Source organism: Dermacentor variabilis, chromosome 2, assembly GCF_050947875.1.
Source record: "Dermacentor variabilis isolate Ectoservices chromosome 2, ASM5094787v1, whole genome shotgun sequence".
In the NCBI taxonomy this organism is placed as follows: Eukaryota; Metazoa; Arthropoda; class Arachnida; order Ixodida; family Ixodidae; genus Dermacentor; species Dermacentor variabilis.
The window spans coordinates 100,317,254-100,337,382 of NC_134569.1; the positions used below are offsets into that span (position 1 = coordinate 100,317,254).

At 46.1% G+C, this 20,129-nt stretch overlaps 2 protein-coding genes across 4 annotated transcripts in view; one reads left to right on the forward strand and one right to left on the reverse strand.

The window, feature by feature from the left end:
- LOC142572403 (sulfotransferase ssu-1-like) overlaps positions 1–20,129 on the reverse strand; it is a 179,825-nt gene that overhangs the window by 138,306 nt on the left and 21,390 nt on the right. The window lies entirely within an intron of this gene.
- The window catches only part of LOC142572399 (chitinase-3-like protein 1), a 29,282-nt gene continuing 18,935 nt past the window's right edge, over positions 9,783–20,129 (forward strand). The window contains exons 1-2 of one of the 2 annotated variants that reach the window (XM_075681488.1): positions 9,783–10,065; positions 16,501–17,278. In XM_075681488.1, the coding sequence (XP_075537603.1) occupies positions 16,507–17,278 (772 nt within the window). In that variant the 5' untranslated portion in view covers positions 9,783–10,065; positions 16,501–16,506. The remainder of the gene's footprint in view (positions 10,066–16,500; positions 17,279–20,129) is intronic. The other variant, XM_075681487.1, reaches the window with a different exon arrangement.

Sequence of the window (20,129 nt, forward strand, 5' to 3'; positions counted from 1 at the left end):
CAGCCATCTTCTATTCCTTTCGGAACGGGACAGTCTCCGGCTATTCAGAAAATCTTTCAGTTTTGTTCTGCGTAATAATGCGTCTTCAACGCGTATTCGTCACTTTGACAATAGGAGTTTTCCCGGTTTTGTGACGTCGCGTGACAGACAGGAAACGGGCGCAACCCATAAACATTCGACCAATAGTAACTGGTTAAACGACGCCTTCAAGGACTCGAATAAAAAATTATTATTATTTGTTTTCGTTCGGTGTAATCATGCCGAATTAGTGTGCACATATATGAGATGGGGCGTTTTCGCAGTTTTCGGATGACAGGCCATTTACAGGAGCAAAGATCTTGGGAGGCTGGCCTCACAGTTCATTAGCCCAGAATGCAGTTCGAGCGCTTATTCTGTACCTGAAGGCAACATACTTGAGTGCCCGACTATAGACATCCTGCACTTAACTTAGTGCATGTGAAAGTGCGGCATAGACTCATGTTTTCTCTCGCTCTTTCTTTCACTCCCCCTTCCCCTCACCACGTGCAGGGTAGCAACTGGACTCAGTATGATTAACGTCCCTGCCTTTCTTTCTTCCCTTCTCTCTCTTTCCGCAGTTTTCGTGAGATCGCGTAACAGACTGACGCAGTGGGTGGTGGTTCGATAATTTCTTAACCAATCGTGGAGGACTTATTCCAGAATTGGAATAGAAAAGTTTGGAATAGCTTTACGTTATAGCGCCCCAAGTTACTTCGTTGAAAGGATTGCGCACCGTTACCGCTACCGATAAAGCAATTAGGTACATTCAGCAAAACGGTACTGTTATTTAACCTTAATTCAAGTTATATTTATTCACACAAGTCGGCAATAAGCAACACTGCGCTAGATGGTCATTCTGTTGAGAGGCGTTTGTCATAGAAGAGTTAGACTGGATACGGCGTTCTGGTGTTGAGAGCGAGACCGTGCGTTTGATACTCGAGCACAGTGGGCGCTTTCCGATGGAGGCTGGATGAAAATATGCTTGCGTACCATGCCTTGGTTGTGGATAAGGAACCAAAGGTGGCAAAAATTATCCCAGAACCCACTGCTACGGCGCCTGTCAAAGCGGGTGTGTTGCTTATGGACATCAAACCGAATAAATAAATAAATAAATAAATAAATAAATAAATAAATAAATAAATAAATAAATAGATAAATAAATAAATAAATAAATAAATAAATAAATAAATCTCAATAACCTGGCAATTTAACATGTTCATAGGATAGAAACTCCATCGCTTTTATCAGGATGGTCTGGCTCTTTCGATTGACAGTTCATTATTTTGATTTGCATAAATAATTCCCCAATAGTTACATCCCGCGGTTTTCAAACCTGTCTCCGTGGCAAAAGTAACTCAGGAGAATATCATTTGATGATGGCATCTTCTATATATTAAAAACAATTCGAATGCTTTTTCTGAAAGATCCTGTATTAGTCGTTCATGTACGGTTTTGCCGCCTTCAGCAACAACGAGCTTTCGCAGTAACAAATTTAAAATCACAAAAATTGTTAAATTTCTTAAAGATATTGAGATGCATTTATTCACAATTATTTAGTGAGTGCACGTTGCATAGTCTAGGTGATACTTTAATAGCAATATTATCACAGGGAGCTCGTTATCGGTATAGTGAAAATTCTGTTCAGGCGTTTTGTCTTTTTGAACACGTTGGAATTTATGCTGCGAAGGAGCACAGACCCGCTATTGAAAAAGTTTTCCATCAGCTCTGTCTGCGGTAGCGGAAAACTGACTGTCCCAACCTTGAAAGAAGAGATGCGCTTCCATCATCTCGTGCGTACCTGTGCTACGATGCTGTAGGATTCCTTTAACGAACTCTCGTACAAAAGTGCGTTTATGGCAAAGTAGCTTGATGGGGCAGAAAGGAGCGAGAACATGGTTCGAATAATGATGTCGATCTTTTGAGAACTCTGAAGTTTGGCAGATATATGCCACCGCTGCGGCCACATTTTATACCCAAGGGATAACAGTTCACTCCAAACTTGCATCCCGAAACGATTGCCTGTCTATGCTATACAGCTTCATGTAGTTCAGCGACTCTTGTCTACACGACACCTGACGGGCTTAGGATTGCCAGCTATCGAATGAGGGAAGTCGGGCCAGTGGAGGGAGAGGTAGTGAGGAGGAGGACGGCTGGCCATGACCGACTGGTCAGTGTCAGACGCCACCAGTCAGTAGGGGAAACAAAGGTCAATGAAATTTTCAGGTCCCATTGTGCTGCCGTTTACAGCGACAAGGGTACAATATAATTGCCTGACTAACATGGCGACAAATACCGACAGAAGTTCTGCCAACAGTTAGGGCCTACAACATAACTAGAACCTCGGCAAAAATGAAATTGCCTTTATGTTTATGACAACGCAGCAGAACACACAAAGAAAAAGGAATGTGCAATGAAACCGTCAGGCATTATAAAAAAAAAAAGAAAACTGGTCTATATTTTGCTTATCGCCGTAGGAAAAAAAATATGTCGGAACCTATACGGAAAGATGCGAGCACCAAAAACAACCGATTTCAACACTTTTCCCCGACAAAGAAAAGCCATGCGTTTAACTGTGTTTTATCTTGTTCCTCTTTATGAGTGGGGAACATTATAAAGAGTTTTCTTCGTTTCCTGGGTCGCTGCAGTCAAAATACGTTTCTCAGTTACTGTTGGAAGTTATAATGCACCATGTGCATGCCATCTGGAACAACACGACATGACATTGTGTTAAAATCGTCGAAGCACACCAAGAAAGATGTGGTTTCTTTCATTGAGTATTAAAAGACTTATAGCCCTCGAACGTCTCCTGTGTCGCATGGTATGCTAACGCCTCAGCCGCAATTTCGTCTGGGCCACTTAAGTTATTAGGCACAAATATTTTCAAAATCAGCAAAAAAAAAAAAAAAACTCACTAAGGAAGTAAATTTCCGCTCGCGCTTTAGAAACAGAAGGAATCCCGGATTCTAACCAGAGGAAGTGTTCGGGTTTAATCGATACCTTTAGAACATTATGCTTTTCCGAATGAACTTCCGCAACTAGCTAGCGTGTCCATCATACAAACGGCGTATTCTTTTGTTTATACTTGAGACTGTGCTCATTAACGTCAATCTCAAATCCAGTAGAGGTTCAGATGGCATGCGTAAATATGTTTTTGCTGAAGGAATATTTATAAACATCAGCGCATTATTTTATTTTCCAATAAGCAAATTTATTTCAATTTCATCAAGTTCTCAAATTTGAAATTCTAGTAATGTCATATGAGTACAAAACAATTGTTTCTTTGCTTTAAAGCAAAGGTTACGTGGCTGATGAGGAAGGCGTGAAATCCTTTCATGAGGTTGCCCTCTTTCAGTCCGTCTCTTGTGCTGGCGACCCGTGATATGACCCTGGTGAAGTTGAGGGTGCTCTTTTCGATGCGTTTTAGTGCCTCCGCATTGTCATTGTTGTAAGCCTATACCCAGGTCCTTGATTGTGTTACACCTGGAGATGTTTCCTCCGTCCCTGGCGGGCAGGTGAACGGACAGGGAGCTAAGGAGCTGCCTCTCCCTGGAGTCTTGTTTGCACACGAGGATCTCTGATTTTCTGGGGGAGAGCTTCGGTCCCGTGTTTGTAAGGAAAGCTTCCATGGTGTCCAGCGCTTGCTGTAGGTTCTGCTCCAGAGGGCCTAGCGGGCCGCTCGCGGACCATATGGTGATGTCCGTGTAAATCGCGTGCCCTACTCGCGAGACTTTCGAGAGTTTGTTGGAGAGATTGTGCATCGAGATGTTGAAAAGAAGCGGCGAAAGCACTGATACTTGCGGGGTGCCGATGGTGCCTAGCCTGTACTTTCTGCTTTTTATTTGTCCGACCTTTACGGTGGCCGTTCGGTTAGCCAGAAGCGATCTCCCGATGTTGTGGAAATTTACCCCGATATTTAAAGTGGGACATTTCGTTGAGGATGTCTTCATGTCTGACCGTGTCGAAGGCCTTAGTTAAGTCGAGCGCCAGGATGCCTTTTACCTCCCTGGATTTGTTGTCTATGACGGCGCTCGTGATGAGTAGCATAGTGTCTTAGGTGGATAGTGATTTTCTGAAGCCTATATTTTCTGAAGGCTGAATAGGCCGTTTTCTTCAATGTGCTCTCTAATTCTACTGTGCATGTTGCGCGACCTTCCCGAGACTCGACGTAAGGGAGATGCGTCTCGGATTCTCTGCATGGAGCGGTTTTCCGGGTTTGGGGATGAGGACTACATTGACAGTTCGCCATTCATCTGGCAGCCGACCTCCAGCCCATACTTCGTTAATTTTGCTCGTAATGATTTGTATGGCTTCGTCATCTAGATTTCTGAGTAGTTTGTTGGTGAATCCATCTGGGCCAGGGGCCAAACGTCCGTTTAGGTCGTGAAAGGCGTGCGCAATCTCCGAAACTTCGAAAGGACGATCCAGCGAGAGTTGAAGTGGCCCCTTGTACTCGCGTGTCGGGTCGTCCCACGGGACAGACTTGCGCTCTGCCGGAAGGTAGATGTCTACTAGAGCGTCAGCAAAGTCCCACGAACTCGTGCCTTCTTTCGTGTGGAGATGAACAAGCCTTTCGATCGTTAGCCGGGCATTACTCTTAGTCGGTTTGTTGCTGTCGGCGAATAGGTGCTTGAGAAGGCTGCACTTGCTGCCCCTTCTCCTTTTTCCGCCCGATTCGTTTTACACTTCGTCCCATTGCTGCGAACTCAAGTTTATGGAGTGTTCTTCGATCTCTTTGTTGATTGCCGTTAATTGTTGATTGTTGATGCCATTAGACCTCAGCCTCCTGTTTAGCTTCAGCTGTTTCCATCTTTTTCATAACGCGTTCTTGGCCTCCAAGTGGATTGCGAGTCTGGATTCCATGGCTGGCACCTCCAAGTCCCTGCTTATTTCTTTAGTGGCGTTGGCCACCGTAATCTTTAGATTTTCCAGGAGCTCTTCGAAGGTTTCTTCTTGTCTGTCCTCATTACCCCTCATTTTCCGGAAGAGGTTCCAGTCGACGTGGGTGTACGTCTTGTGAGGATTGTGTGTGATGCGGGAGTTGATTTTTAGGATGAAATGGCGACTGCCAAGGTCCTTTTGCAGGTTATCCCATGAGCCGTCCGCGTTTCTGAGGAACGTCAGGTCTGGGGTGGTGTCCCTCTGAACCGAGTTGCCTCAGCACGACGGGAACCTTGAGTTCCTGATGAGTTTAATGCCTGGGGTGTCCATGCACTCGGCAAGCTTAATCCCTTTCCTGTCATTAGTGGCGTAGCCCCAGACGGTGTTGTGCGCATTGAAGTCTCCGGCAATGATCAGCGACCTGTCCTTGGCTTGCGACGCGGCCGATGTGAGAAGTTTGTTAAAGTTCCTGAGTCTGTCAATCGGGGAACTGTAGACGGTTAGTATGTAAAGGTTGGTCTTTAGGGCTCGACTAGGAATGATTTCAGTGAGCATGGATTCCAGGCCTTTCTTGTGTGTCGGGGTGCGCCTTTCCACGAAGCTGACGTCTTTGCGGATGAGAGTGGCAATGCCCCTGGCTTGTTTGAACTCGGGGGCCAGGGTCGGCCTAGAAACCCTGTACCCCGAGAAGGACATGTTTTAAATGTTCTTTTATGCCATGTACTCTTGCAGAATGATGACGTGTGGCTTTTCTTTACATGGTCTGACGAATTGCGCTAGGTTACCTTTCTTGTTGTTGAATGAGTTACAGTTCCAGTGCCAGGTCTTGAAATATTGCCGTGCGTTATCCATTGTACTGTTTTGGCATGGCCCCCTTTTAGCTGGGCTCACTTATTGGTCCTGGTGTATAGGGGGGTGCGGGCGACGCAAGTAGGGGTTCCAGAAAGACTGCATGGTCCTGCATGGGGGTTGTTTTCGTGGTTTTGGGATGAGTGATTGGTCTTCCTAGGCGGTCGAATCTGCCGCAGATTTGCGTGAGTGCCTCCTTAATTTATGTAATTGCCGAATGACATGTGTTGTACTTGCTCTTCTTGCTGCGCTTCTTGACTTTGTTGTCACTGACGGAGGCGTTAGAAGGAGCCTCACTGCCATCAGACATAAAAGCGTCCATGACGGATGTGTAGTCATCGGTTTGGATGACGACGGACCTGCGCGTGTGTGTGCTACACGATGCGACCACGGTCCCGGAAGATTGAGGGATATGTATCGGTGTGTTGTTTGTCAAGATACGTCCTTATAGCTTGGCTAGGGTTGCTCTGAGTTCAGCTAGTTCTTGTTTGAGTGCTTTGTTTTCCCGTTCTATGCATTCCTGGGTGTGCCACGCGCTCTGGCTGTGCCCTATTTTACTTTGAAGTAGTCGATGCAGCGCCGTTGTTGCCACCATGTCGGCCCAAATCGTTCTCTTGGAGGGCTTTCTGGAGCTGGATCTCGACCTGGATCGGTCCCTGGAGCGGAGTGCCCTCTGGAGCGGCAGTGCCGCTTGGGTACGGAGCTACCTGCCGGCTCCTGCTGTATAGCCGCTGGGTCGTTGACCTCGTCCGGGTTTGCTTCTCTATCGGAGCGGTTTCGTTTCCTTCTCCTGCGTCTTCGCATGACGTATGGGATGTGGAATCTTTGCATGCACGTACGGCAACCCGTGGAGTGATTGCCCTCGCAGAGCTTGCATTTTGGGATGCAGTTGTGTTCTTCTGCAGCGCCTTTTGGGAGCCCTTCGCCGCAGTTGTGGCATTTACTTCTCTCTTCTTTGCTGCTGTAGCATACGTCGGCCCGGTGCCCGGCGCGGCCGCAGGCGTGACAAACGTCGACTTGTAGTTTGTAAAGCGAACATGGCAACAGGGCTTTTCCCCACATGACATTGTTTGGGACTCGACGTCCGTCGAAGAGGATCACAATGACATGCGTGTTTTTGATTCTCTTGACATCGATGGTGGTCGGGTTCCATTGATTTGGAATCATTCTTCTGATGGTAGGCTCTCCTATCAAGGGATCAACGTTCGTGATGACGCCTTTGCAAGTGTTTTCCGGCGCGGCCACGTATGCAGAGACCTCTAAAGCGCCGACTTTCGTGTGAATTTTCTGGATCCCGGCATAAGTGGTAGCATTGGCTATGACTGGAGTCGAAATCACAATATTATTATGTACCTTGTTGAGGCACATCGTGTCTTCCGAAGCTTGTTGGTCGGTTAGCGCTGCTGCCATGGTCACCCTCGCCAGCAGCACCAAGTGCGCTTTCGAAACGTCGATCCCTCCTCGGGGCCGTACGATGACCACAATCTGGTCTGTCGGCAGCCGGAGGAGCCGCGAAGCGGCTGCGACCCTCTGAAATGTCGAGTAGGAGCGGGCGTTAATCGCGCGAGAATGGCAGGCGTTAGTCTTCTAAGAGTCCACTTAGTGGACGGTCCATTTTCGGCTTCTGCGGAAGTTCCGATTGGCTGGGCTGGGATTCCAGTGAGAAGTAGGAGACAGGCGTCCCTGCAGCCCGTTTCCTTCTCTCTGGCGCAGCTCAAGCCATTAAGCAGCAGCAGCCGAAATGGACGGCCTTCTAGATGAAATACTCCCCTCCTGGCCTGAGCGGAATGAATAGTTAAAGGTCAAGCTAACGTTACCTAACATTCCAGTGAACGCGGACTAACGGCACCCGTTTCAGCGTCAGTATCATCCGCCATCGAGGTGCGACAGCTGGAAACGCCGCTGGCCTACAATGCAAGCTACGTTTTAGAGAGCTTGCATGTAGGCTCCCTACGCCAGTGTAAGGTATACCTTAAGCAAACCTTGTGAGACGCCCGGTAGCTGCCAGGGCGCTATTCTTTTTGCATAGCTACAGTCGCCTTGCGTGCCGCGATTCGTCATCAAGTTCTAAGGTGTTTCAATATAGCTTCAAGGAGTTTCAGCGCAACACGAAGCCTTGCGGCCGATGTCAATGCTTCACTATTCGGGCGAAACTGTCTTTCTTTTTCTTTTGTGGACTATGCACTTCGTGATTCTACAGCATGGACTGATGACACGAAAGCGTACAAACCGCACGTGCAAGCCGAGTTTGCGCAGCAAAGGACAACCTGTTTATTAAAATGACCGATGGTTTATTTTTGAGGACCCCGTATATGCACCATTTGAAAAAAAAACACAATGCGCAAGCGACAAGGAAATGGGGAAGGGAACAGAGGTGAGCACACGAATGTTTTAAACAACAGGTACTATCAATTACATAGATACTTGGTAAGGCACGAATACGGCGACGAACTACCAACACCAAGACGAACTTAACTGTTGCCGTAAACTGCAAAGAAATAAGTTGATACAAAGAGCCCGACAGCCATTTATCCGTTCACCAATAATTGGTGTTTCTTATGTACGTGAGTGGAACGGTGACAGATATAGCTTATGTTTGTCACTGCTGATTTGGCACGCCTCCAGAGCTTCCTGTCAGTTGTCCTTACTTTTCGCATTCTGTTCTTTCTTTATTCTGTGCAGCTTCCAGCTACTTTAGGTATGGACATTAATTTGTTAGGAGTGGCAACATCCAACATCTCTCTGAAACAACGCTTTTGTGGAGCCTCGCAATTTTATTTTCATGGAAAATTCCCACACCAAGAAAACTTATCCAGTAAGAAGAATAGTTTCATTCCTTCTTTTATGCTTGTACAACCGTGTGCCAAACGACTACAGTACGTATATCTATCGCTGTACTACTGAGCCAGTCGTTTACTGTAGACATTAGCGATACACTTACTCACCTAATTTATACGTTGACCTGCTGTATGATTGGCGACGTCGGCTTCTGGTTCACACGGAGAGCACTGCCAATGGTGCATACGTCATGCATTACGACCGATGGCAACCATAGAAAAAGAAAATCGCTATACATGCGAACACATTAAACATGGCGAGAGTGGTAGTGTAAATATTTGTGGTATTTGGAATGCTATGTTTTCAGAACAACGACGAATCGGGTTATAGATCACTCAAGGCATAGTGATGCATGTGATCTTAGATCGCAGCTTGCCTGTATCATCCTAGCACCATGCACTACGGAAATCGGTATTCGTGTGGAGACCTTCTAAGCGTAATTCAGTAGCACGCCCATTCACTTATCTTTCTTTTCTGTGCTGCGGTTGCGAAAGTGCCACAAATGATGAAATATATTGGTCCGTGAATGCTCCTGCTCCTTTCAGCATAGCCTTCTGCAAGCGACTGTCATCCTATCAACGGCGCTTCGTTTGTAAAAAAAAGAAGTGTCGTTTCCACGGCTACAAAAACAGAAATATCTCTTTACATGAGCCATTGTTCAGCCGTGCCAAGGAAATTACTGTCACGAGGGGCTGGTTTTTTTATTCGATCCACATTCATCACCCGCCAAGGCGCTGCGGGCCCATTCAAAAACGTGAGCTGACGATACGAAAAAGAGTGGTGCCCACGAGCGGGAAAAAAGTGCGACCCTTCATTTTCTTTCCCCTTGTGTTACGCATGCGCAATTAAAAAATAAAGAAATAACTAAACCTCCTACGAATGTAGAGAGCGCACAGCCTCACAACGACGACTTCCTATCGATGTGCCCTGAACAAGAGTCCGCAAACTACATTCCGCGAACAGGCCACGAGGCGCCTTTGCTCACACAGAGGCTCCGCATTCTCTATTTCCACTCACTCGCGGAGGACTACGATGGCAGGCAAGCGCTGTATGAACGCCAGGGCATCGAACAAAACAGCGGCAGAAAGGGATGCACGGAAGCGGGCTCCGACAGATGTGAAATACTGCATGACGTTTACGGCTCGCCGAGGATCAATTTCGTTGGGCGCTCGATGCCAAATGCATAAGGTGGCAGCCGAGCTTTTAGCATACAGGCTTGAATTCGTTGTATTTATTCCGTTTGCGCGTTTTCTTTGTTTACGAGCACACGTACTCTCGTTCCACAGTCTTGATGGCGCCTCTGTAAGCGGAACTGGCCGAGCTCCGAGAGCAAGTTGATTTTGCAGGTTGCTCGCTCACTAAGGCATCCAGCGTGGAGTCAGAGGCGCGGACTGAGGTCGCTTCCGCGCCTCGGAAGATAACTCGTCGGAGACAGTGACGGGCGGTAAGTTCCGCAGCCTCGACGAGTCGCCATATCGAAAGGTAAAGCTTACAAGAGCTTTCCAACGACGAATCTCCCTCGTGTAAATTCCCTTGAAGAAAGACAAATGTAGGCAACTGAGCCTAATGCTCAGGTGGAGCAGTGGATATCACATTTTTATTTAAACATATTTAAACATTTCCCGTGAGCTTCTGCGTAATAAGGATAAGGGGATAGAGCATAGTATCGTTCGTTCGGCTTATAGAATTTATGCATTGACGACTCCTACTCAGTACGAGAGCAACATAGAACAAAGTTGAAGATTCAGTGCAAGGAATCACGTAAGCCTTCCCATCAGCTACTTCAGTTGTTTTCGCTCCCTTCCTGTAGACTGGCAACCATTGAAACAGTATAACCTGCATCTTCAAAAAACCAGTACGAAAGTTTCAAATTCACGTAGGGATAATAAAAATGGTTTTAAAGAATGTCTAAAGCGCGATAACATTGTGGGAAGGGACGAAGTGGGACAATAATTGTTACCGACCGTGGTCAGATTATTGTTGAGCACTGAACCTGTTTTTCTTCTTTTTGCCGATCCAGCTTGAGGCATATCTGCTGGAGGATGCCGGATCGGGATAGTTTGCTACTTAGCTTGCCACGCACGATGTGCAGGGTATCGATACTGCATGCTTCCACTTCCCGTTGTCCTGTGCCGCACGTACAGTAGGCTTATTTGCAACTATCTCACCCTGAAAATTGTTTCACTTCCTGTGCGTTGTCTTCAAGGCCTGACCGAAAAGTGCAATCATGAACCGGCTGTAGCTTTAAACAAGTCATTTACTATTTGTCGGAATGGTTTACAGCGTCACATGCGCCTCTCTGGGTTGTAAGAAAATTGTCGAGTACACTCATAAAAAGAAAGGTCGTTTCTACCTAGTGTCACACCAGTTTACTACCTTGATGTAACTGCAGTTCGCAACGAAATAGTGACTGTAGTGACACTGATGCTTCTGTATGCCTTGTTTGTAAACAAACAAACAAACAAACAAACAAACAAACAAACAAACAAACAAACAAACAAACAAACAAAAACGTTTCTGCCACACCTGTTATTTCTTTTGCTGTTGCAGTTCAGTTTAGTTTCAGTTTGGTGCAGCGAAAAGCACACCAATTATTTTCCTCGGTTTCACTCCCTGTCATGTTTTTACTCTTTTTTATTGCTACCTGTATCATACTTTTTTGTCGGACCTATCCCTAGCCTTTGGCTATTGATCCGCAAAGTTGTTTAAAGTTTAGGAATGTCAAAATAAATAAAAAATAACCAATCAATCAATGAATCAATCAACCAAAAAACAACCTAGTCACCGTTACTAATGGGACTCAGCTACCAATTGCGAACGTAGTTGGCGCAACCGAATTCAAGGTTCCTATTCCATAACACATATATGGGACCCACTCTGGAATACGCCTCAGCTTGTCCGATATATGCAGCAGAGGCTAGATCATTTGTGTCACCTGACACTAATTGCGTTTGCAATTCGGAGCTGAAACCCATTAGCTAGCAATGGCTACCTCGTTCATTTGGTATTTTTACTAACTCTATCGTTGCCAACTGCAGTTATACTAAGGTAGAAAATGGTGTGACACCAAGTACTAACTACTGCGACCTGCTTTTTTTAAGAGTGTGCTTCTCATTCGATTGTAGCTGACAAGCAAAGAGTACCCCTTCGAACTATTCTACGCCAGTTAGGCGATGGTTCACACAGGAAAAGATGTCGTGCACTACAACCAACACAGCAGTTCCACACAGAAAACTAAGGGAGCGCTTTCTGGACTACGCTGGACTCGGAAGCCACTTGTGACTTTGCGGAGAATGCGTGCTCAGTGCATGTATCTTCGCTTCTTAGTTTCCTTGTAGTGCTTTTTGTGCCTCTTCAATCTCCTTTAGTACATTAGTGAACCAGGAAGGTTCGCTCTTTAGCCTTGCTCACATAATGTCCCTAGTCCTTTCTTGGGCTTAAGGGCCAAGTGCGGTTGTGGTTAAGCTTCTTGCTTATTGTTGTCTTGCTTCTTGTTACAGCCTCGAATGTTTTCTTCAGACGATAGTTGGCAAAGCAATGGCGTTCTTTCTCACCGTACATGCTCTATGAGAAATACGTAGAACAGCAATCTGTCGATCTCGAAAGAGAAAAACTGGCATACACCCAAATTTTATCACGAATCTACAAAGGAAACCCACACGGGTTTCTCAGAAAGAAAGCCTCGCAGCTGAAGAAAAATTCCTCGTGGTCCGGCAACCCAACCCGGGACGAACGCCTTTGCGGGGCGGTCGCTCTACCATTTGAGCCAATCAGGAGGCTAGCCGTTCGCAGGACAAGGATGAATTAATCGACGACAATCTTGTAGGAACGTTCAGATGGTTAAAACAGTAAGACATTAAACACATTGAAAAAGACACTGCATGAATGTAAAGAGACACTGAATGATTTCGACACTGCGTGAGCAGAAGAGGTGGAACCGTATTTGCCTGTTGTAGTGAGCTTTAAAAACTATTCTACTTTTATTCGGCGGCAATATCCCAGAACTAAATTTGGTAGGGTTGCTACTTCAAAAGTGGCAGTAATGTCCAAGAGCAAAACGGCTGAATTACGGAATTGAGCGTTCGTGACAAGCACTCATGCCAGTATTCGTGACAATGCTTTAGCCTGTTTTTGCCAATTTCACAATGGGCAGCGAGGAAGATAAGAAATGCTTCCTTTTATTATACTCGTGCGTTCCACAAAACAGTTGCAATGATCCTGTGACAAAGAAGTGTCATATGATAGACTTGCCATGCAAAGTATATTTCTATTAGCTTTCTTAGGATACTTCGCACATTTCGCGCGAACCGTCTATCTGTCTAACCATTTCCCGCCAACATGAGTCAATGAATACCGTGAATGAAAGCCGAAATATAGGTCGAGTAGGAATGCACGCCGAGATGTTACCTTGAAGGGGGAAAAAAAGAGAGGAAAAAAATTGCAGATCTAGCGCACATGTTGGAATATATGTGAAGCGAAGCTTTCATGAAGTGGTTAATAAGATACTATAAATTTTCCAATTTCGCTCCTTAGTCTTTGGCGTAAACTGGCACGCCAACGCTAACTCTTGATACGCAATGTGACAAATCTTATAGTAGTTACTGATATTCTGTAATTCATTTTTATTTATTTTAAATGTACGGGTCGCTTCTTGGCCCATCGTCCGTTGTGGGCACGTGTGATTGATTGTACAGAGGTCATCACCATCATTATCAATATGCGTGTGCGCTTCGTGCCCCATCTTCTGTGGTGGCAATGTGCCATAGTGTGGAAATCAGAATCATCGTCAACACGTGGCGATCATCTCAAATAGGTAGTTCGTGGAACAATATGTACCACCTGATTTTAGTCCAATTCCCCGTTCTGAGAATGTGGCATAGTATGAAAATTACCATCTTAATGGACATGCGCACACGCTCCATGGCCGATCCCTCTTTTTTGGGGTATGTGCCATGATATGGAAATCATAATTAACACGCGGTGGTCATCTCAAAGACGTAGTTAGCGTTTTCAGATTATGCAACACCCCATCCCCCATCTGGGCGAAACTCCCGTTGTCGGCAGGTGCCATTGTAGCGCCCGCTTCTTAGGTATGTGCTACTGTATGAAAATAATAAACATAATTATCAGCATGTGGACAGTGGACACGCTTCTTGGCCGAGCCCTCGTTATGGCTATGCTGAATTGTAGGAAATCATAATCATCAGCAATACAGGGGCGATCATCTCAATGATGGTGGCACGATTTGTACCAACCGCTTCTTGGCCAATTGTCCGTTGTGCTTATGCGTCATAGTACGGAAACCATCTTCCTAATCATCAACACGCGGACAGGCTTCTCGGCCGATACTACTTTGTGGGCATGTGCCATACTATGGAAACCATTAGTACTATTAACACGCGGCGATCATCTCAAAGAGGTAGTCTCAATATGTACCGCGCGCTTCTTTACCAGTCCCCCGCTGTGAATTTGTGGCCATAGTGTGAAGATCCTCATCAGAATCTACACGTGACGACCATCTGAAAGTGCTAGTTGGTGTTGATATGAGAGAAGTATACGTGCGATTGTGACGTAATGTTGATGACCTAGAAGGGACCTCAATATTTCTTGCACGTTTATTGCATATAGGATTATACATGTTGCAGTAAATACCACATAAGAAAAGGAAAAAAAATGTTTGTGGCTTAATGGCTGAGAGGATCGGGCTGGTGCGATGACGGGCCGAGGTTCAAACGGAAGCGCGGGACGCGTTTTCTTTTCTTTTTCTTTTTTGTGGGGTTGTATCTACTCAAAGAGGACCCGATCAGCGACCGACCGACCGACCGACCGACCGACCGACCGAATTAGGCCAAAGCATGGCATGATAGGCGAAGATAGCTTCATTTTAAAAAAAATAGCTATCAAGATTGCCAGAACGCCCTCATTTTCAACCCGCCGTGGTTGCTCAGTGGCTATGGTGTTGGGCTGCTGAGCACGAGGTTGCGGGATCGAATCCCGGCCACGGCGGCCGCATTTCGATGGGGGCGAAATGCGAAAACACCCGTGTGCTTAGATTTAGGTGCACGTTAAAGAACCCCAGGTGGTCAAAATTTCCGGAGTCCTCCACTACGGCGTGCCTCATAATCAGAAAGTGGTTCTGGCACGTAAAACCCCAAATATTATTATTTACGCCTTCATTTTCACAATGGCACTGCACTCTGCAGCGACTAGAACGCACTGTCATGGTAGAGTTCGCGCACGAAGCTCCCGCATAATGTCTGCAAGCCTGTGGATGCACTGCACTGCGCCCACGAAATGACGTTTTACGTTGGTGGCTCGCCGACAGTTTTCTTTTTTTGTTGCCTTCAATATCGCACGCTTTATTCAGAAACGCCACACTGACGCTGAAATGGGCATGTTGCCGTTCTCTTCGGTTAAGGGTACAACTCTTCAACGCTGCTGAAAACTGTCTCCGTCTGCCGCTGCTCCTTCCTCACCACACAAAAGCAAAAAAAGAAAAGAAAGTGAACCACACGCGATGTCGATCGGAAAAGCGCGCATAAGAAGACACGGCGGCAAAATATTTGCCAGAAATCCCATTTGGATATGGATACGGCTCTGGCTATGCGTTTGCCACTAGGAACACCTTAGGTCGGCAAAAGACGACTCGACTTCTGCTAGAGGCCACTACGTAAGACGAAGCGTAACTTTAGGCTGCCTCTTTCCATAGAAAATGTCTCCACTTATATTCCGGTTTATATGGTGGTAGTCCACGGTCTGATGAGTTACGCATCGGGCTGCTGTTCTGAGGGAATAGGATTAAAACCAACCGCTGGACCGACTTGGATCACGGGGTACGTGCCACACTTAAATATAGCTCTTCAATGAACCTCTTTGAGGTCAACATGTGCCACCAGACATGTGCTGCTCTGTAATGATAATATAGATCGTTTCAAATTTCTCCAGTGGTGGGTGGGATTGAATCAGTGTCATATATATTTGGACAATCTTGCCTGAATATATATCCACACACGCACCCCACACGGACTTCGCGGAGGTGGCACTAAATAGCACAGCCGCTCCAGTCGGAAGAGAGGAGCCAGGCTGCATACACGCCTCATGCATGACGCATTTCGGTCTTAGCAATGTGGTGTGTCGTTGTATTGCTTCAATGATAATCCAATTAACGTCGACATTGATCGTCAGATGGCTTCCGTTGGAATTTATTTATCTACCACAGGAACTCAAGTAGCAGTTCACTTATAAGAAGGAGTAAAGGGTAATGTTCAGCAAGAATATGGACTGAAGTTGAGTGGCTCTTGAACAAGCAAGTTCTCCTGAGAGGGAGAGAGAGATTGTATTGAAAAGTAGAGAATTCTGCAGGCGTGTATAAAGGCGTCCAGGTACTACTCTGCATAGGGGATTGGGTGAAGAATTGCAAGGCCCTGAGATAGACACAGACCTGAGGAATTCAGAGATTCAACTGACGCACAAACAGTCGCTTTAACAAGCAAGGAAGTTATCTGTATCATCACCAGAAAAAAGAAAGGTTAATTAAATCGGGTGATTACATGCTCACTTCTTGCGTCGAAGCAGACTGGCGTATATACTTATAATGCATCGTTACTGGGTCCTCGATGTAGCATGATTGTTTATGCAGCAAATAACGACTATACTATCAGCACGAATTCAAACACGAATTCCGAAACTACTTCCGAAACTACTTAAATCTGTTGTTCCGCTTCAAGGTTCACGCGCATTTGGCATAATTATGACTACTAAATGAACTCTTGGGACTGCTGGATGCCTAATTACTGGCTACCGAATGATTACACTTCACAAGTTTACGTAATTATACGTGTAAGAAGATTTCTGATCAGTTATTTTGTGTTATCGTTTCAAGTTGCATTGATAATAAATGGAATGCCTTCCTTGCAGGACGTTATGGCATCGCCATTAGTGCTTGTCCATTTGCTCGTTGTGGCTGCTGTCGTCCTCCTCACTGCTGATGCAGTGGAAGGCGGTGGTGGAGTGAAAGGCGACATTAAAGGCGGCCCAAAGGAGGATGACGGATGCACACCCGTCACCGACTCCACCGGTTCCGGGACAGTCCATGATAAGCCGGCCCCACCCGAGCGTGTCCCCGACGACAGCAGCCCTGAAGACAGCAGGCCCACCGACAGCAGCCCCGACAACAGGCCCGGCGACAGCGGCTCCGGTGGCAACACCCCCGAAGACAGCAGCCCCGTCGACATTATCCCCGACGAAATTAGCTCCGGAGGCAGCAACCCCAACGACGGCAGCCCCGACAAAAACAGGCCCGAAAAGAACCCCGCTACCGATAGCATTGACCAGGAGACCCCTGTGACTCATTCAACCGGAGGTGGAACAGACCATACTGACGAGCCATCCGTGCCGGACGATATAAAGGGTGGCAAAAACGAAGGCGCCAAAGGGCCCAAGGGTTCAAAATGTCCCAAAGGGTGTAAAGGTTCCAAGGGGTCTAAAGGTCCCAAGGGGTCTAAAGGTCCCAAGGGGTCTAAAGGTCCCAAGGGATCCAAGGGTCCCAAGGGATCCAAAGGACCCAAAGGGTCTAAAGGCTCCAAAGGTTCAAAAGGGCACGAAGGCTCCAACAACAAAGGTGTCAAAGGCTCCCAAGACGACGGGCATGACGTGCGTTTTCCAGACTTGGGCGGCGGCGCGCACTCCGGAGGCGGTAAGCGTTCAGTTTCGAGCGCATACAATATAACTGCTGTTATACCTATTTCGCGATAGCACAGTAGTGGGTGAGCCGCAACAGCTGGAGAAGCGCACAACGCGACCGCGCTGGTAGCATGGCCTGGCATGGTTTCAGAGGAGTAATAACTAAGAGTATATAGCAGTGAAGAAAGTAGAAGCCGGAGAGTTCCTTATGCGGTAAGGAATAGGAAGGGCAATTTATGACGGAGGCAGAAATTCGTGACACGAAAAGATCCCTGCATTTAGAGGCCATGAGTTGAAAAGAGGGGCCGTAAGGTGGATTTTCGTAAACGTAAAATCGCAGAAAAAACCAAATGGAATATAGCCGTGAAAGGGAATGGCGTGCGTCTTGTGGCGAATAATGCATTCAGTGGCACAGTTTTGTGCAGCCCACGCTTTTGCCTAAAGGTGCACGCTAAGTTTGTATTTTAGGGGGAGTCGTCAAATATTGCTCTGAAAACAAAGTGACGTGTTAATTGCAATGTGAAAAATGGAGGGCCTTTTAAAAAAGTAGGGGTTGCAAAATAAAGAATACTAAATAATTCGGACGTTAAGCAGGCGTTGTCCATGCGGTGAGCTTAGCAGGAACTACGAAGAGATATTTCGTTACAAGATACAAAACGAGTTCTGAAAAAAATTAATATTAAATTACGGGGTCTTACGTGCCAAAACCACTTTCTGATTATGACGCACGCCGTAGTGGCGGACTCCGTAAATTTAGACCACCTGGGTTCTTTAACGTGCTCCTAACTCTAAGCACATGGGTGTTTTTGCCCCCATCGAAATGCGGCCACCGTGGCCGGGATTCAATCCCGCGTCCTCGTGCTTAGCGGCCCAACACCATAGCCACTAATCAACCGCGGCGGCTACGAGTTACGAAAGCAAATAAAAGACAGCAACGAGAGCAGCTTTGTCAAAGGTATTCTGTTAAGATTGAGGTATGTCAATCAGGGAAAAATAAGCAGTGAGTAGACATCTAGAGCACACAGCTGGCTGTGTTGCGGTTTTGCCGCAGCCGAAGAAGGCAGTACGACGAAGTGAAGTGTGTGTCGATGATGACAAGGACGCATTATCAGTGACGGTGTCGTCTTGCAACTCAGTGCTTCTTTTAATTAAAGCTAGTAGTAGATGCCGTATAGTAGCGTAACTATAGGTCTTGTCAAATGTTGAACGAAAGAAAAGAACCAACACGATACAGCAGACCAACCAAATTTACATTACCTATTAAATAGAGGGAAAGAAACTACAATTCCAACTTAGAATGATAAAAAAATAAATGAGAGAAATTAGGAAAAAATGTTTCACAAAAAAAAAACGGATATTCTTAGCTTTGTTATGACATGACGTAAGACTGCAAAACATTTAAGCACTGCTGTAATATTCTTGTCATCAAACTACACAAGAAAGATATTGCTGTTATTTTTTCGTACATCTTAACGTGCAATTTCTCACGATAACGTGCCCCGCTTTCTAGCAAGTACCGGCAGCGCCACGCCTCACAAATGCGTGTAATTCGCACAAGTTTGACACTTAAAAGTGGTGCAATGCCTTTTGTTAGATCGAAATGACAAGGAAGCGATGCGTGAAAGCGGAAGGTAGCGGTGCCCTTCTCACAGAGGTTCAGCAGAATGGTACTGCTCTGCTTCATGCTGCATCGAGGGCTACCACGGCGCAGTATCAGCGCGTGAGATCGCGCTCACGTGCGACGCTCAAAGATAAGTGCGATGTATAGAAACCACTTCCTCGTGCGGACCTTGTGCCTGTAGTCGCTTAGCGGTAAGACAAACTTTCTTGCTTCTTTCTTTACTTGTATACGTCGTAAACAAGTCCGGGTAAACGAAACCTGCCCAAGTGGGATTGTCGCGTAAACGGAACGATGGTATCGACTTTGGTTGGCCGCCCATAGGCACCATTTTATGGAACTTGGGTTAGTTAAATGGGACGCGCCTTTTTGTGAACTCCGATTAAGCTGAACGTTAACCGAAACTGCGGCCTACTTCATCGGCGTATGTAGCAGGAAAAATTAAAGAAACATATGATGTGGTAATGTTATAAGTGGTGAAGAAAATACAATCCATCAGACAGTTGCGGGAAAGTTAATATATATTAATGATGCCGAACTTGCACTGCCGTTCCCATCGAGTGCAGTTTTCTATGCAAGTAACGTTCGCGGAGAAGGAAGAGAGCAGCATGGATTCGGCAAAGGTTTTTCAGTAAGGTTTCCCTTGGGCTTCTTTCACACCGCCATTAATGATAGACCGCGAATGATACCCTTCTTACCTGCTCTGAGGAGACAGTTGAAAATATTATTGTCGAAGTTTGTGGCGAACGCCACGATTCTAGTGTCGAAGACGTAGATGTTACTGTTCCATTTCGCGTTGCTGTTTCGGGTGAGACGGCAAAATATAGTAGTTTTTTTCACGCCCGGTTTGATATTGTAGCTGAGTAGGTCGACGCTTTATGTTCTAGATATATGAATGTAACTTCTGTCATTTGGATATCCTGGATCCCACAAATGGGGAAACCGTGGATTTACTGCTTGGATGAGTAAACGAAATCAACAAAGACTGAACGACAGTGGCGGTGTCTTTTTCTGTGACAACTCCTTGCAACTTCTTCATACTGCTTCATGTTTCAGAAAATAAACACTAATGTTAGGTGCCCATGAGGACTTCCGTCGTAAAGATATGTAAATATGTAAACGTATCATCAAACGTGATTAATTGCCTAAGTACGCGTAATACTCTTCTTATCTGGTAGTCTAAATGGAACACAATCAATCAATCAATCAATCAATCAATCAATCAATCAATCAATCAATCAATCAA